The following is an 18,923-nucleotide window of genomic DNA, read 5'->3' as shown; positions in this document are numbered from 1 at the left end:
ATTATCTATACAAAAAGAATGTTAAAAATATGTTACCAGGAATAACAATATTTTCAACTGAGGGTACTAAAACAACTGCATTTCCACAAAAGAATGAAGCTGGACCCCTACCTCACATCATATACAAAAATTAACTCAAAATGGATCAATGACCTAAATATAAATGCTAAAAACTATTAAACTCTTAGAAAAAAACATAGGGATAAATCTTTACGATCCTGGATTTAAGCATGAGCAATAAAAGAAAAAATAAACTTCATCAAAATAAAAAAATTGTGTGCATCAAAGGACATTATCAACAAAGTTAAAAGATAACCTGTAGAATGGGAGAAAATATTTGGAAATCATTTATCTGACAGGAGTTTAATATCCAGAATATGAAAAGAACTCCTACAACTCAACAACAAAAAGACAACCTAACTTAAAAAATACGAGGTGACTTCCCTGGTGGTCCAGTGGAAAAGATTCTGTGCTCCCAATGCAAGGGGCCCAGGTTCCAGGGGCCCTGGTCAGGGAAGTAGATACCACATGTCGCAACTAAAGATCCAGCATGCCGCAGCGAAGATCGAAGACCTTGTGCGCCACAACTAAGACCCAGGGGCAGCCAAGTAAATGAGTAAATAATTTTTTTAAATGGACAAAGGACTTGGATATACTTCCAAAGAAGAAATATAAATGGCCAATAGCCACATGGATGTTCAACTTCACTAGTCATAAGGAAAATAAATATAAATCAAAACCAAAATGGGGGGATTTCCCTGGTGGTCCAGTAGCTAAGACTCTGCACTCCCAATGCAGGGGGCCTGGGATCAATTCCTGGTCAAGGAACTAGATCCCACATGCTGCAACTAAGACCCAGTGCAGTCAAATAAACAAAAATAAACAAAACTTAAAAAAAAAAAAACGGGATACCACTTTACACATACTAGGATGGCTATAATTTTTTAAAGACAAAAAATAACAAGTGGCAAAGATGTGAAGAAACTGGAACCCTTACACATTGCTGGTAGAAATATAAAATGGTGCAACCACTTTGGAAAAGAGTTTGGCAGTTCCTCAAACACTAAACACAGAATTACCACGTGACCCAGAAATTCCACTTCTGGGTACATGCCCAAAAGAACTGAAGGCAGGAACTCGGACAGACACCTGGACACCAGGGTTCACTGCAGCATTATTCACCATCGTCCAAAGGGGGAAACAACTCATGTCTATCAGCAGACGAATGGATTAAGAAAATGTGGTATACCCATACAATGAAATATCATTCAGCCACAGAAAGAAATAAAGTACAGATACATGTCACAACATAGATGAATCTTGAAAATATGCTAAGTAAGCTAGTCACAGAAGGCCACATAATATATGATTCAATTTACCTGAAATGTCTAGAAAAGGCAAATTCATTAGAGGGGAGGGAAACAGGAGAGAGGGAGGGAAAGAACGTGGGTGTACCTATGGCGGATTCTTGTTGATGTATGACAGAAAACCACAAAATTCTGTAAAGCAATTATCCTTCGATTAAAAAAATAAATAAAAGTGGCAAAATATATACATATATAAATAAACTGAAAACAAACAAACAGAAAAGATATAGAATAGATTAGTGGTTGCTTAGGGCTGAGGTTTGAGGGAAGGGGAAATGGGGAATTTCTATTAATGAGTATAGTTTCTCTATGGGGTGATAAAAATGTTCTAACATTGATTATAGCAATGGTTGCACAACTCTGTAAATATACTGAAACCCAGTAGAGAAAAAAACCTCACTGAATTATATACTTTAAAAATTTATTTTATGTGACTTATGTCTCATAAAGCTATTATGTTTTAATTAGTAATATATACTACCTATTTTAAAATAATAATTACCACCTTGATCTTAACCACTCAAATCTACTTTTTGTGGATAGAGGTAGCTGTCCTTCCAGTCTCAAAAGATCAATGTTGTACAGCAACCTATTTCTATTTTAATCCAGTAGACTTGTGATATATAATTTCTCATTATTTGTAGTTGCTCCCAAAGTTTACATTTTGCATTTTTAAAAGCCCTAATTCACTTCCATCTAGCTTTAGGATGGTTCCAAAGAACAAATATGCCATGATTGGCCTATACTGTTTCTATAGCCTTCCATTACAACCTCGCTTCTCAATCAGTCAGAATAAAGAGCACTACTTTTTCTAAGTTAGCCTAGTAGAGAAGCAATTTATACTTTTAAATGTAGTTTCTGAAACTATATAATTTTTTAAATTTATTCATTTTTTAATTGAAGGATAACTGCTTTACAGAATTTTCTTTTCTGTCAAACCTCAACATGAATCAGAGGGGATATCAGTATGTATATATCCCCTCCCTTTTGAACCTCCCTCCTATCTCCTGCCCCATTCAGTACCAAGGATAACTGCTTTACAGAATTTTCTTTTCTGTCAAACCTCAACATGAATCAGAGGGGATATCAGTATATATATATCCCCTCCCTTTTGAACCTCCCTCCTATCTCCTGCCCCTCTTCAGTACCATTTTTCTAGATTCCGTATATACGCCTAAGTATACAATATTTATCTTTCTCTTTCTGGCTTACTTCACTCTGTATAATAAGCTCTAGGTTTATCCACCTCATTAGAACTGACTCAAATGTGTTCCTTCTTATGGTTGAGTAATATTCCATTGTGTATATGTACCACAACTTCTTTGTCCATTCATCTGTTGATGGATATCCAGGTTGCTTCCATGTTCCAGCTATTGTAAATGGTGCTGCAGTGAACAATGGGATTCATGTGTCTTTTTCAATTTTGGTTTCCTCAGGGTATATGGCTAGGAGTGGGATTGCTGGGTCATATGGTGGTTTTATTCCTTGTTTTTTAAGGAATCTCCATACCATCTTCCATGGTGGCTGTATCAATTAACATTCCCACCAAGAGTTCAAGAGCGTTCCCTTTTCTCCACACCCTTTTTAGCATTTACTGTTGGTAGACTTTTTGATGATGGCCATTCTGACCGTTGTGAGGTGATACCTCATTGCAGTTTTGATTTGCATTTCTCTAATAATGAGCGATGTTGAGCATCTTTTTGTGTTTGTTAACCATCTGTATGTCTTCTTTGGAGAAATGTCTGTTTAGGTCTTTTCCCCACTTTTTGATTGGGTTGTTTGTTCTTCTGGTATTGAGTTGTATGAGCTGCTTGTATATTTTGGAAATTAATCCTTTGTCAGTTGTTTCATTTGCTGTTAGTTTCTCCCATTCTAAGGGTTGTCTTTTCACCTTGCTTATAGTTTCCTTTGCTGTGCAAAAGCTTTTAAGTTTAATCAGGTCCCACTTGTTTACTTTTGTTTTTATTTTCATTACTCTAGGAGGTGAGTCATAGAGGATCTTTGATTTAGGTCACTGAGTGTTCTGCCTATGTTTTCCTCTAACAGTTTTATAGTGAAACTATACAATTTTTAAAAGAAAACATCTCAGGAACTCACCCACTTTTCTTAGATCTAATGCCTTGCTCAATATTTGCGATTTTTTTCAGGTACACTCACCAAGCCTCCTCAAAGGGAATTCCACCAAGGTTACCTGCAGAACTGTTTTGCTGTAATTTGTACAAGAGTGGGCAGTTTTCTGTTTGTTGCCAGGACGTTCTCAGGCACTTGTCCCACCGAGTCTCCCTTTCAGGTTTCACATCTTTTAAGAACAGGCCTAACTTTCATCAGAGAAGGTCAAAGCCCACACGTAATACAGCTTCTGTTGTTGTTTAGTCGCTAAGTCGTGTCCCACCCTTCACAACCCCATGGACTCTAGCCTGCCAGGTTCCTCTGTCCACGGGATTCTCCAGACAAGAATACTGGAGCAAGTTGCCATTTCCTTCTCCAAGGGATCTTCCTGACCCAGGGATCGAACCCGTCTCCTGCACTGGCAGGCGGGTTCTATACCACTGAGCCACCTGGGAAGCCATACATCCCTTTAAAGGACAGATATTCAGATGTTACCCAAACAAACCAACCTACTTATAAACTCGGTGAATTAAGCCAGACTGTCCTCTAGAGAGGCCTGTCCTCACCCTGCGTTACACTGCTTCCTTCCTCAATTGCTTTTTCCCAAATTGCACTTTAATGTCATGCCATCAGCCTGTACGCAGTAAAGGACTAGGAAATAGTCCCCTACTGAGGTTGTCATTGTGTGGACTATAAACAAGGCGCATAGGATGTTGTGATTAAATAGCTGCCTTCAAAGAGGACTGGTGGAGGAACATCCCTGTGCTGCTTCTATCAGGAATAGATGTGAGTTCCCTGAGATTATTTTTTATCATCTTACAGATTCTGTAAATTATTTCAATTGATCAGTTTCCATCTTTCTCTAGGCTCCTAGAAAGTTTAAGGCCTAATCTCAAAGAAGCAACTTGGTCATCATAGCTTTTGTTTTACAGGTACTTTTCTTCCTTTTACAACTGGCCACAAGTTCCTATTTTTATTTTCTTTGTCTCATTTTTCTTACTTATTCTAAAAATAACTTATCTTGCTATATTGAATGCTTCTTTGTAAAGCACTCTGTATCTTTTTTAGAACAAAGTGAGTTCTCATTTAACATTCTGAAACTAATCACAGCACAGATTCATGAGGGACTCCACAGCTCCCATTATGAATGTGCCAGAATTTGCACCCAAATATGACTGGCTCTCCTGACCCATAGTGCCTCCTGAACTGCAAGTCACCTCTGGTGACCGGCCCATACCCCCCAGCGCTGATCTGAGAGTAGCAGCAGACCAGAAGCTAAAGAGCATCACTGTGAAACCCTGTCAATCGTAAAAGTCAGTGAGCGTCCAGGGAACCATGTAAACTACCTAGGCAGCACCTTCAACCCGAGGCCAGGCACGCTAACTTGAGCAAAGGAACAGCTGTCTCCTATAACTGCCACTTCTGCAGTCCCAACTGAGGATTTAGAGCACTAAGCCTCTAAGCCAAAGCCATGCCTCTCATCTCTCCAGTTCAGCAGCAGCTTATAAATTCATGTGAAGCACACATAAAAATAAGTAGTCTGTGAAATCTCAGTACAAATTCTACGTATGTCAATCAACGACACACACAGAGTCCAACCCTGCCATGGGAGAAGCTCCTCCAAAGTCTTCACAGATTTGTTTTGCTGCTCGGTTTGTAGGAAGCCTGGTTTCTCTTTTACTGCCCCAAACAGTCACTGAGGCAAGATTCTTAATCTTATCCCAAATTTAGGGCAAACTATCCATTTCTCCCCACGGTGACTAATGAATTCCTAATGCCTGAAAAAGCAGAGGCTGGGACTCCCCTGGAAGTCCAGTGGCTGGGACTCTGCACTTCCACTGCAGGGGGCACGGGCTGCATCCCTGCTCAGGGAAGTCTCCTATAATCGAGGGACAGCCAAAAATAATAATAGTAATAATAAGCAGAGGGTCATGGACCTATTCTTAGGAGACCTTTTCTCCCTCCTCTACCTTTTCCTCAAGATACCTGTTTGCCACTCCATTCCATCCTCTGCTTGTCTCCCTGTTCCCTCTTGTTCCCTCAAATACTCTAGGTTTTAAAGTTTTGTAATTCTTTGTTTAGCTGATCTTGTTATATAAAACATACTATTTCCTTTATTTACTTTTACATACTGGGATTTATAAAATTTCTTAAGAAATAAAAATCTAAGATTATATTTTACACAGCCTTCGAATAGAGTCTCTGCTGCTGCTGCTGCATCGCTTCAGTCATGTCCGACTCTGTGCGACCCCACAGATGGCAGCCTACCAGGCTCTACCATCCCTGGGATTCTCCAGGCAAGAACACTGGAGTGGGTTGCCATTTCCTTCTCCAATGCAGGAAAGTGAAAAGTGAAAGGGAAGTCACTCAGTCGTGTCCGACTCTTAGAGACCCCCATGGACTGCAGCCCACCAGGCTCCTCCATCCATGGGATTTTCCAGGCAAGAGTATTGGAGTGGGGTGCCATTGCCTTCTCCGAATAGTCTCTACTAGAATACAAATCACTGGGAATGAAGAGTGGAAATCCAAGATGATAATGACATCCACACTTTTACAATCCATAAGGAAATATCTGTATCTTCAGTAAAAATCAGAGTTTCTCAACCACGGCACTACTGGTAATTCTTTGTTGTGAGGGTCTGCTGAACTGCCATGCTGCGCAGGGCCACCCAACCGGCCATGGTGGAGAGAACAAAATGTGGCCCACTGGAGAAGGGAATGGCAACCCACTTCAGCATTCTTGCCTTGAGAACCCCATGAACAGTATGAGGAGGCAAAAAGATAGGACACTGGAAGATGAACCCTTGGCTCCAAAATCACTGAAGATGGTGATTGCAGCCATGAAGTTAAAAGACGCTTGCTCCTTGGAAGAAAAGCTATGACCAACCTAGACAGCATATTAAAAAGCAGACACTACTTTGCCGACAAAGATCCATCTAGTCAAAGCTATGATTTTCCCAGTAGTCATGTATGGATGTGAGAGGTGGACTATAAAGAAAGCTGAGTGCAGAAGAATTGATGCTTTTGAACTGTGGTGTTAGAGAAGACACTTGAAAGCCCCTTAGACAGCAAGGAGATCAAACCAGTCAATCCTCAAGGAAATCAATCCTGAATATTCACTAGAAGAACTGATGCCGAAGCTGAAGCTCCAATACTTATGGCCACCTGATGCGAAGAACTGACTCACTGGAAAAGACCCTGATCCTGGGAAAGATTGAGGGCAGGAGGAAAAGGGGATGACAGAGGATGAGATGGTTAGATGGCATCACCGACTCAATGGACATGAGTTTGAGCAAGCTCCAGGGACTGGGTGATGGACAGGGAAGCCTGGCGTGCTGCAGTCCACGGGGGTGCAAAGAGTGACTGACTGAGCGACGTCTGGCCCCTACATCCACTAGATAGCCACAGCAACTCCAGCTGCGAAAATCTAAAAACGTCTTCAGACATTGCCAAATATCCTCTTGTGGGGGGCACTATCACCTCCAATTAGGAACCACTGATCTAGACCTTTCTCGTGAGTTTAATACATTAGAACAATGTCTGCGGCACATTTGGCAATCAACGAATACCTGCTACAGAACTGACCCAAGAGTCTTCTCAACATTTCTAACTCAGTGTCTTGGCTTGGCAGCATCTCCAATTCAGTATGGCCCAAACCAAATTCCCTCGTATTCCTTAATCCAGGTATCATATTTACTAAGTAATCCATGCCAGAAACTAAGAGATTATCCCGAACTACTCTCTCTCATAACCCAGATACACACTCTGTCAACAGGTCCTATTATACCTCCTTCATGTCCTTTTAAACACCACAGCCACTTGACACTGGCTTACTTCAAAAGCTCTCATGTCACCTGGTCTACTGCTTCGACGGCATTTTTGTCTCACTCCAGTTCAAAGTCCACAATGCTGCCAGAATATTTCTAAAACCTGTCACTGTCCCCTTCAAAACCCTTTCAAGGACCCTCCGCTATGGTTGGTGTCTGTCTATGTAGTGTTTCCCAAATTCGATTCAGACATCACCTCTGATTTTGTCACATTCCTACTACATACAATAGTGTATCCTTTCAACGGTTTTCTTTCAACCTACTTTACTTTTTTAGTTAGCCATCTTTTAAAAGATAGCACAAAGTCACAGTATGATTATTTGTTTTTCCCTAAAATATAAAAACATTTCAAGGGACTTCCCTGGTGGCCCAGTGGCTAAGACTTCGCGCTCCCAATGGAGGGGACCTGGGTTCAATCCCAGGTCAGGGAACTAGATCCCATATGCTACAACTAAGACACAGCAGAGCCAAATAAGTAAACAAATATTAAAAAAAAAAAACTTTTGGAAGTGTTTATCCATCTAAAAGATAAAAATGCACGTGTATCAGCCTAGTCTTCCATGATGCGGCCTCTGCCTGTCTTTGCGGCACCGCCTCCAGCCATACCAAACTACGTCGAGTTGTGTTCCTGGGGATTAAGCTATACCACTGTACACGGTATTTCCTCTGCTTCACGTTCTTTCCTTCCTGTTCTGTCTACCTGAAAAAACTCAGCTCATTCTCTCATTGCTCCTCTTTTTGTGAAACTATGTGTGGCTTAAGAGTTAAATGCTGCTTCTTCTATTTCTCTGATATGATGAACAGCTCTCTATTTTAGCACTGCCACACACTGCAACGATCACTTGTTTACCCTTCTGTCTCCTTTACTGTATTGAAAGCCCCTCAAAGACATTGAGAAGTACCAAATTCTCTCTCAAGAATCCACCGAGAATAATATTTGACACAAGGGGACATTTAAAGAAATGTTTGTTGTAATGCAGTACATACAAGGTAGTGTTTAAGATTGTAGAGAATACCAAAATAAACAAGATATGATCCTGGCCCTTCATAAAGCTTGTAGTCTAATGGTGAAGACAGGCATACTTACTATCATACAAGACAGAACCATATAAGCGGTAGTAAAATGGAACAAAAAATGCTACGGGGCAAAGGTCAGTATAGAAAAAGAATGGAATTTCTTTTTTCTGGCCTTGCCAAGTGGCTAGCAGGATCTTAGTTCCCCAACCAGGGACTGAACCCAGACCCTGGCAGTGAAAGCAGGGACCCAAGAAATTGCAGAATGGAAATATTTAATAGCAAATAAATTCAGATATGTACTCTGCTGAGTCACTGGGGCAAAAATCACATAAACCTTATCAAGTCCTGGCTCTGATATGTGTTCTATCACAGTGGTAGAATGGACAGAACGGTGCTCTGAAAACTAAGTAGCTGTGTAAATTCTAACCATTACTAATCATTCTAACTGCAGAATCCAAGAGCCCTGCATGGAGAAAGTGACATCTGAGCTAGAGCTAAAAAGGGACACGGAGGGGAATTCCCTGGCGGTCCAGTGGCTGGGACTCAGCTCTCTTATGCTGTGGACCTGGTTCAGCCTCTGGTGAGGGAACTAAGATGCCACAAGCCACGTGATGAGGCCAAAACAATTAATATTTTTCAAAATAAAATAAAGGGGCATAAAGGGTGGTGTATAAAGGAAGCATAAGTGGTAGTTATGGATGTGAAGCCTAGTGCCAGCCTGCCTAGGTTTGCATCCACGCTACTCCACTTACTTATTACCAGCTATATGACTTGAAAAGTTACTTAATTTGTCTGTGTTTGAGTTACCTGTCTGTAAAATGGGGCAAATGTTAACACCCAACTTACACAGTATTAAATAAGTTAACATCTCTGCTATGTAAGTATTAAGTAAGTAGGTGAAAGAAACAGACTCAGCAGAAGCAAAGATGCAGGGAAGTACAAGGCATATAGTCAGAAGAGAGTACTCCAATGTGCTCAGTTCAGTTCAGTCGCTCAGTCGTGTCCGACTCTTTGCGACCCCATGAATCGCAGCAGGCCAGGCCTCCCTGTCCATCACCAACTCCCGGAGTTCACTCAGACTCACGTCCATCGAGTCAGCGATGCCATCCAGCCATCTCATCCCCTGTCGTCCCCTTCTCCTCCTGCCCCCAATCCCTCCCAGCATCAAAGTCTTTTCCAATGAGTCCACTCAGAATGGAAAGTAAAAGAACGTGATGAAGTGGAAGACATAGTGTTTAGAAAAATATGCTATTTGCCACCCTAAAAAGGTTATTAACTATATCAGAAAGAGCTCTGCACAAAGAGGCTTTCAAACTTAATTCCTTATTAGTTGGACAGCCTCAGGCAGATCATGAACTCTACGAAGCCCAGTTTCTCGTCAGCGAAGTGAGGATACAGAACTAGGTAAACACTGATTCTCAGTTCCGAAATTCTAGAAAAGGGGCTGGGGAGTCATTAGAACCGCGCACTGTCCCACAGGAAACCTACTGCCACATGTAGCTACTGAGCACCTAAAATGTGGCTGATCCAAATTGGGGTGTGTTATCAACATAAATGTAAAATATATATCACATGTCATAAACTTAATACAGAAAAAGACAAGATATTACACTAGTTATTTTATATTACATGTTGAAATTGTGTTAAATAAAATACTACTAAAAATGGATTCCACCTGTATATGTTTTTACTTTTAAAAATGTAAATATAATTTGAGGCTCACATTTATGAGCATTTTCTTTCTATTAGACAGCACTACTACAGACTATTTTCAGAAGATTGGAGAGAATGTGATTCTATGGCCAAAAAGACAAGACAAAATGTCAAGCATTATCAGAAGGAGTTGAAAACACTATTTTAGCCCTATACAAAGCCATGGTCTATCTCTAACTGCTGTACTGTGCTCTGTTTTCCTTGCAATACCTGAAAAGATAATATGCAAAACCAAATAACTCAGGTAAACAGAATGATCAATAAGACAGGCAATAAGGTGAGTGGCAAGACTAACAGGCTTCAAGCCTAGAAGGATCATGACTACCATATATGAGAATCTATTAAATTAGACAGAGTGGGCCGAACAAGGAGGTACAAAAGGTTCTCCATCAAATCTCAGAAAAAAGCAAGGGAGGATTCTCTGAGGCTTTATGTAAGCATTTCGAACAGAGGTACAACTTTGCAGAGCAGGTGGTCTTACATGAAAAACAGATGGCTCAGAGTAAACATAAAAGTGAGCTTCAAAAAAGATTGCATTAAATTATTAATCCATAGAAGTGGTTACTATTCCTGTGTTGTATGTCTGACGCAGACACTAGGATTCTCCCAACCCCGACCACAGAAATCATCTTCAGTTCTTCAGTAAAAAAGGAAAAAACTGAATGTCAACTGGATGTGCCACTTCTTTACTTACATGGCACCTTTAAGAACTGTCAGAGAGATCAGACAATCTCCACTTTACAGATCCTTTCTCATGCCAAAATATTTAAGTGTAAGTATTCGGTAAGCCTGTCTTTTATCATTCCTTCTTCCACTTGGCCAGATATGGAATCTGTGTCTTCTATGATCCTCTCTGAAATCTTTATAGTGGGTGAGAATCACATGAACTCTTTTTTTAAGAAAGGTTACCCTGTGGTCCGCACACTTTCACATATCATCCTTATTTCTTAAAACAGTTATGTACTTTTGATCCAGGACTAGTGATCTGACCACTTCCAAGGTAGATGCAGAGAGATCATGACTAGATCTAGAACATCCTATGCATTTATTATTTTATTTAGTATCTCCAACTTCCAGTCAATTCAAAACACAGGTAAATTTCTATTTTCCTACCAGAACAAAACTTTTCCATAATGATCATTAAGTGGCCCCAATGATTTCTTTTCTTTCTTTGATAGAATATTTTATTTTGGCTTTAAAGCGTCAGAAGAAATGCTCCTGGAATACTTTCTTGGCCCACCTAATTTTAGTTTGCACTTCATGCCAAGAGGGAGAAACAGAATTAAATTTCTTTAAATACACCAGAGATGCAGCACAAGAAAATTAATCTGATAAAATATCTTCAAGACAAAGAAGAAAAGCCTCTACTTACATAGAAAAATTTAGAATTCTTTTTTTTCTAGTATCGGCAGGGGGAGGGGGTGTGGATTTACTAGGAAACAGATACACACTAAATACAGTCCCATTGTGCTGTAAAGGGAAATGAAATGGTTTAACAAATAAATTATTTTAGGCTGGGAAGGAAATCTGATGTTTATAAAACTAAGAGGTCAAAGAAAACTAAGCTGACCTATCTTTCCTATCATTTCAATACCCAAGATCAAGATATGTTTCATAATAAGCAACACCTTACTCATTACAAACATAAAGGTTAAAACTGCTTAAGAACAGAAAATGCCACTTCATTACCAGGACATGCAAAAGCCAACTTCACCAATGGAATTAACAATGCTACTAAAAGACAACTGATTAGTTTTCTAATGAACTGGGTCGCAATGTTGGGTGGTTTTTCTTTTTTTTTTTCCCCCCTTAGGAAAATTCCTGTTTTCTAAAAAGTCATACAGCAGAAAGAAGCTTCAAAATGACTCTCACAAAAACATGGACTTCCCTAGTAATCCAGTGGCTCCCAATGCAGGAGGCCTGGGTTCAATCCCTGGTCAAGGAACTAGATTCACATGCCACAACTAGCAGTTTGTAGGCCACAACTAAAGACCCCACATGCTGCAACTAAGACATGGCACAGCCAAACAAATAAATAAAAATAACTTAAAAAAAGAGCATAAAAGTTAATTTTTATTATTACTGGCTTTGTCCCTGTTTTAATTAAATTATCCTGCCAAAAAAGGGGGAAATGGACAAGAATGACACTCCTATCAAATAGCACATATAATTAACATCTAAGTACAAATAAGTTATATTCACAACAGCTCCTGTGGCCTCAAGCATTTTGCACACTGTTAGCAGATGTTCAACTCCCTGTACCAAAAGATGGAAAAAAGTATCTTCCTTAAGAGAAGAAAACTCACAAAGATAAACTGCTTTAAACTCACCGCTTAAAGAATAAAATGAACTCAAAACTATCAACAGTTTATCCACTTAGCACACAACAAATCAACTTAAATGAACAAAAAAACAGGCACTAGCAGTAACCGGTAAAGACTACTAGTGGCCTAAGAACTGGTTTTAACAAACGCAAAGAAACACTTGTCAAAAGAGCAGTAGCCCAAAGATTTACATTCCTTTATTCTTACACTCACTCCTTTACTCAAACAGAGGTTTACTGTTACTCGAACTCGGCAGTACAAGGAACAACTCTCCTCCCTTGGAAAACTCTGAAAATTCAATCTTGAGCTAAGAAGAGATTTCGGGGGAGGGTGGACTTGACAGAAAAGTATTTGTATTTATTGACAGCCCCCTACTTTATCCACTTAAACTACAGCCCAACGATGTACTTGAAAACGGGTTCATATTGGAATTAGCAGGAGAAAACCAACACTCTGAGAAAGTAACTGGGAGAAGCGCTCGGGAAAGAGGGACGACCTGACGTTCTCACATCACCACCAGACCGCTCGGGACCCCCCTGCCCCTTCCCATACCCATTCCTCAGGCACCTGAACACACTGGGGCTGCGCTCCGGGAGCCGGCGACATCTCCTGTCAGACGCCGGCCACCCCGCGCTCCCGTCACCGCCCCTGCAGGGGATGACCCCGGGCCGCGAGAGCCGAGATCGGGGTAAAAGGAGAGATGCCTTGCAAGCAAAGCCGTGAGGGCTGAGGGGGAAACCCGGGGGCAGAGGCCGCGACATCCCTCGGGATCCCCCCCGAGAGAACCAGGACAGCATTCGGGAGTCTCGGGCTCCCCCCGCCCCGCGCGTGACACCAAGTCGGACCCGGTCGCCTCGCATCGCGTTAGGCCCTCCACCCTGATAGGACGGGATGCCGCGGGAGGGTCCCGTGGAGAGAGGAAGGGCGGGCCGGCGGGCGCCCCACTGCCGGAAGGGGCGAGCCCCGAAAGCAGCGCTCCCGCCCCGGCCGGACTTACCTTCAAGTCGTTCTCCGGTAGGTATTTGCATAGCCGCGCTATCTCCACGTACTTGTCCAAGTCCAGGGGCGCCATTTTAGAAATAAGAAGCCCCGACGGCGGCAGCGGTATCCGCGGCGGTACCAGCGGCGGCAGCGGCGGAGGCCGAAGCCGGAACCCTCCCTACGTCACGTCCGGCCCGTGAGAGGCGTCTGCGCAGCGGCGTCAAGCTTGACCCGATTTTCCCCACTGCCTCGACACGCCCCACGCCCTCTCCCGCTGAACCCAGGCTGCAGGCCCCCCAAGAGGCCCCGTGGGTCCGGGGAGCGGAACCCGCTGAGACCCGTAGTTATCTGCCGCAGGGAGTGCTGGGATTTGTAGTTTTCTGTAGTGGCTAGCTGCTCCTCTTTTCCTTTCCTTTTCTTCGTCTTGACTTTCACCTCTTTGGGGACCCAGGGAGGCTTTTACGATGCAAAACGGCAAAGCAGGTGACGTTAGCCATTCCTTGGTTTCTCACTCCTACTCTTTTAAGCAGTCTCTTCGCCAGAATATCTTCAGTTAAAAATGGGGTAAGCCTGGCCAGAGAGTAACCTGTTTGCACGGTTGCCAAGGCAGTATGAAAACCTTGCCTAAATAAACCTTTGGCAGAGATGTCAGGCTACCAACTTTCCAGCCTGGAAAGAAAGGAAACAAATGTTTAAACTCTTCTTATGCCAAATACTATACAGATGCTGTTTTTCTGTCTAATCTTCATAACACTCGATAGGAAAGGAAGGCTCAGAGAGGTTACGTAACTTGTCCAGCTCTCACAGGGATAGGCGGGAGAGGCAAGGCTGAAATAGGTCTGGGTGGCCCACGAGGGCTGAGAGTTTATTGTATCCTCAGCACCTAAATCAGGACCTGGCACTTAGAACACCTTCAACATTCCTTCACTCAACAGCTATTAACTGAACACTTCTTATGTGCTAGGTACCCTGTAGGTGCTTGGGGTATCCAGCAAACAAAATAGACAAAGATATCCTCATCCTGTATCTATTTTCTAGTAAAGGAGACAGAACATAAACAATAACTATAGTAAATAACTGTAGAGTATATTAGAAAGTGGTAACTGCTGCTGCTGCTGCTGCTAAGTCACCCCGGTCGTGTCTGACTCTGTGCGACCCCATGGACTGCAACCCACCAGGCTCCTGCATCCATGGAATTTTCCAGGCAAGAGTACTGGAGTGGGGTGCCATTGCCTTCTCTGGTAACTGCTAGGGGGAAAAAAGGAACACAGCAGAGTAAGGGAGATGTAGTGATGCATGTTTAGGAACCAACAAAGAAGCAGAGGAGATAGCTCTCTAATTACTTGAGAAAAATTACAAAGACAGCTGATGCAGAGACTCTGATTAAAAAAAAAAAAAAGCATGTCTAGAATCTTAGGGAAATGGCAAGAAGATTAGTGTGGTTGGATCAAGGTGAGAGGAGTAGAAGAGAAGATGAGAGAAAAGAACACTGATTTTTTACTTTTCATGCAATGAGGAATTATTGCAGACTTTTGAGCAGAGAAGTAACGATCTAACTTGTTTTAAAAGGATCTCTCTGGCTGCTGTGTAGGAGGCAACAACTGCAGCTGAAAGACCAATTAGGAGACAGTTCTATAACCCAATAACAGCAGGTGCTCCATAAATATTTGTTGTTCGACTAATCCTGGATCCATCCTCTGGCCCTAAAGTGTATTTTGATGACATTTTATTGAGGTATCTGGGTGAAGTTCTTTGTATTATTCTTGTAACTGTTCTGTAAGTATGAAGTTGTTTCAAAGTAAAATTAATCCTTAAAAGTTTGTTGCAGAATGGCACCTTCATTTATTCAATTAATAGTTATATAGTACCTGTGACTGTGGAGAAGGGCATGGCAACCCACTTCAGTATTCTTGCCTGGAGAATCCATGGATAGAGGAGCCTGGCGGGCTACACTCCATAGGGTGGCAGAGTTATACACGACTGAAGCGACTTAGCACGTACACACCTACGATATAAATGAAACATATAAGATTCCTGCCCTCTGGGTAATACATTCTAATAACAAAAATAAATGAGCAAGAATTAATTGCAAAGTATTATTCATGGTAAAAAGGGAGAAAATGGGGTGCCACGAGTAAGAAAAATGGAGTAGAAGAGGCCTACATTATGTTGGCAACATATGGACATCACGTGTGCAGACTCTAGCACCAAATGGCTAAAGTTCAAACCCAGGTTCTAGTCCTCCCTGTGTGACTTTGGTAAAGTTATCTATCCTTTCTGTGCTCCAGTTTTCTCAGTTCCAATGTGGAGATAATAACAGTGCTTGCTTCACAGGGAGTGAATAAGAATACTTACCTTCCCCCTCAATATGTAGGGGAAAAAAGAATACTTATCTTCTAGGCTTGTACTGAAGTTTAATACAGTTGGTATATAGAAAGGGTTTAAAACAATGTTGTGTACAGTGAATACAAGGTGTTAGCTCTGAATATTGGCTGAGCAGAAAACATCTTTCTAAAGAGGTCACATATAAGACTTTACGCAGGGGACTTCCCTGGTGGTCCAGTGGCTAAGACTCTGCTCTCCTAATGGAGGGGCCCTGGTTCCATCCCTGGTTAGAGAACCAGATTCCACACACCACAACTAAGATTAGCATGCTGCAACTAAAGCTCCTGCATGCCATGACGAAGATAGAAGTTCCTGCATGCTGCAACTAAGACCTGGTACAGCCAAACAAACATTAAAAAAAAAAGAAGATGACGACTTTGGGTGGGGAGTATAGAGATAATAGGCTCAGAGTTTTTGGAAGAAAAAAAAAAATCCCAAAAGAGGAAGCAATGTTATTGGTGTTTGACATTTTTTTTTTACAGTCCTGTTTGAAGAAACTGACAATCACTTTTCATCTCTGAACTTCAATAACTGGGAATTAATCCTATTCAAGATTTCTCCTCAGGGAATTCCCTGGTGGTCCTGTGGTTAAGACTTCACACTCCCAGGGTGGGGGCCCCGGTTCAATCTCTGGTCCTCTGGTCAAGGAAGTAGTTCCCGATACCACACCTAAGACTCAGCACAGGCAAATAAATACATTTTTAAAAATTAAAAAAAGGTTTCTTCTCAGAATTGGGAAGGGAGAAAAACAGGGGAATAGATATGAACATTCTTTAAAACAATAAAATGCTTGAAAGGAAGGTGTCACGAGCCTCATTGCTTCCCTTGTCGATAAGTCAGTGAACAGGTAGGTAATGAAGGCAGATGGTATCCCCTTCCAGTGAAAATAAGAGGCAGTCTTCACATTACCAAACTGTCTGGCAGTTAGAAGCTCCCTCCTGGCAGACTCACCTCATTCAGAAAAACTCACTCTTGACATTCTCAGTGTTGGATGAGTTCTTAGAAGAGTTGACGGGCACACTGGGTGGTTTGCGACAGAGTGTACAGAGCTTGCTGACTGGAATATGTTCTTAGTCTCCCTTGCACAAAACAGGAGATCTGGGCTCCTGGTTCTGCCATTTCAGTGGGTTAGTCATTTTAACTTCTCTGGGCCTCAACTTCCAGTTTACAAATAGATCTCAAAAGTTCTTTCCAAAAAAAAAAGTTCTTTCCAACACTTTCTGAAATGTAATTTCTAGTCTGAAAGGACAGGTCCCACAATGAAAACTGGTTGTAGCAGGGTGGGAGGGAGGCTCAAGAGAAAGGGGATACATGCATACATATATTAATAGCTGATTCACTTTGTTGTACAGCAAAAACTAACAAAACATTGTAAAGCAGTTATATTCCAATAATAAAAAGAATACTTGTTGCTATTTTGCCCACAAACCTCTTCCAATTTTTCTTGTTTATGTGCAACTCCAGCATGGCACCTTGAAACAGATTTATCTCAAAAACACAAGGAACATCAGAGCAATTTGCAGCTGTGAGCAGAAATCTCCATCTAGATGCACATGGACATATGGCAGAGCCAACCTGGCCTTTAGTTTTCTTTCCTGAAGGAGAGCAGGAAACTCCTCTTTGGCAGTCATGGAAATTCTTCCGTTAAGAAGGGAACTCACAAAGACTTCAGGTGTTTGGAATAGATACACGAACTGTAGAGAGAGCAGCAGACTGCAAATTCCATTTTGTCAATAAATTTTTGTTGGAAGGACTTCCCTAGCAATACAGTAGTTAAGAGTCCACGCTTTCAACATAGGTGGCATCGGTTTAGTCCCTGGTCAGGGAACTAAGCTCCTGCATGCCATAAAGTGTGGCCAGTAAATAAATAAATATATGTCTGTTATAGATTCAAGTAGCAAAAAGATTTACCAAGTTGGTCCTTCACCTGTACTATTAACTCTCAACTACTCCCTCTTTGAGGTAGATAATTTACATTCCATTTAAATATTTAGATATTTCCATTTTAGACATGAAGAACCTAGAGCTCAGAGAGGATAATGAACTTGCCAAATGCCAAGTTTAGATGGTTAGCACTGGAGCCTGTATGTGACCCCAAGTAGGTCTGTCCACTTCCCACTCCACTAGCATAGCTTGAAGCTCTGTACCACAGGAGCTCCTGTGGTTTCCTTCCTTAGCTGTTTCTTCCAGTTCCTGGGATATAACTCAGTCCTCCTGATCGTGGGTTTCTCAGGAACATAGACACAGTTGAACCAGCTCTCCAGTTTCTGGAAAGCCACTGGGAACCTGTGGTTATGAAAGAGACTAACAATAATGCAGATGAACACTTCTAACTCAGAACTGGTGTCTAGAGTTCATTTACAGCTAGGAATAGCATTACATTTTACAGACACTTTCAAATTGTGGTGCTGGAGAAGTCTCTTGAGAGTCCCTTGAATGCAAGGAGATCAAACTAGTCATTTCTAGAGGAATCAACCCTGAATATTCATTGGAAGGACTGATGCTGCAGCTCCAATATTTTGGCCATCTGATGCAAAGTGCCAGCTCATTGGAAAAGACCCTGATACTGGGAAAGATTAAGGACAGGAGGAGAAGAGGGCAGCAGAGAACGAGATGGTTGGATGGCATCATGGACTCAATGGACATGAGTTTGAACAAACTCCGGGAGATGGTGCAGGACAGGGAGGCCTGGCATTCTGCAGTTATAGGGAGGCAGAGTCAGACACGATTCAGCTGCTAAACACTGAACAACAAGCTCTGTGTCAGTCACTGGGCACTAAGCACTTTATAAACATTAGCTCGTGTATTCCTCAGCATAGCCTTGTGACAGAAACCTTATTAGCTCCATTTTACAGACTGGTGACACTGGGGCCCAAAGAAGAGTAACTTCCATGAGAATAGATACTCTTCTTGATGAACTTTTTGTTCCTTGCACTTTTTACGAATGTACCTAGTTATTGGTTTTTCTGTTTCATCTCACTCCCTCCTTCCTTCTGTCTCTCTCTAGTTAAGACTGTAAACTCCAAGAGGCCGGGGGCAAGTTTGCCCTGTTCAGCATTGTTCTTCAGATGCTCATTTGCGACCCCATGGACTGCAGCAAGCCAGGCTTCTCTGTCCATCACCAACTCACCAACATGCTCAAACTCATGTCCATTGAGTCAATGATGCTATCCAACCATCTCATCCTCTGTCCTCCCCTT

General features: G+C 41.9%; 1 protein-coding gene across 1 annotated transcript in view; it reads right to left on the bottom strand.

Annotated features, from left to right (window-relative positions):
* The window catches only part of PPP6C (protein phosphatase 6 catalytic subunit), a 38,738-nt gene extending 24,007 nt beyond the window's left edge, over window positions 1-14,731 (bottom strand). Inside the window, exon 1 of the mRNA XM_069582420.1 lies at window positions 13,355-14,731. Within this exon, the coding sequence (XP_069438521.1) occupies window positions 13,355-13,429 (75 nt within the window). The 5' untranslated portion in view covers window positions 13,430-14,731. The remainder of the gene's footprint in view (window positions 1-13,354) is intronic.
* Window positions 14,732-18,923: the final 4,192 nt, after the last annotated feature.

This window comes from Ovis canadensis, chromosome 3 (assembly GCF_042477335.2).
Source record: "Ovis canadensis isolate MfBH-ARS-UI-01 breed Bighorn chromosome 3, ARS-UI_OviCan_v2, whole genome shotgun sequence".
NCBI lineage: Eukaryota > Metazoa > Chordata > Mammalia > Artiodactyla > Bovidae > Ovis > Ovis canadensis.
This window is presented reverse-complemented; position numbering and strand designations above follow the sequence as displayed.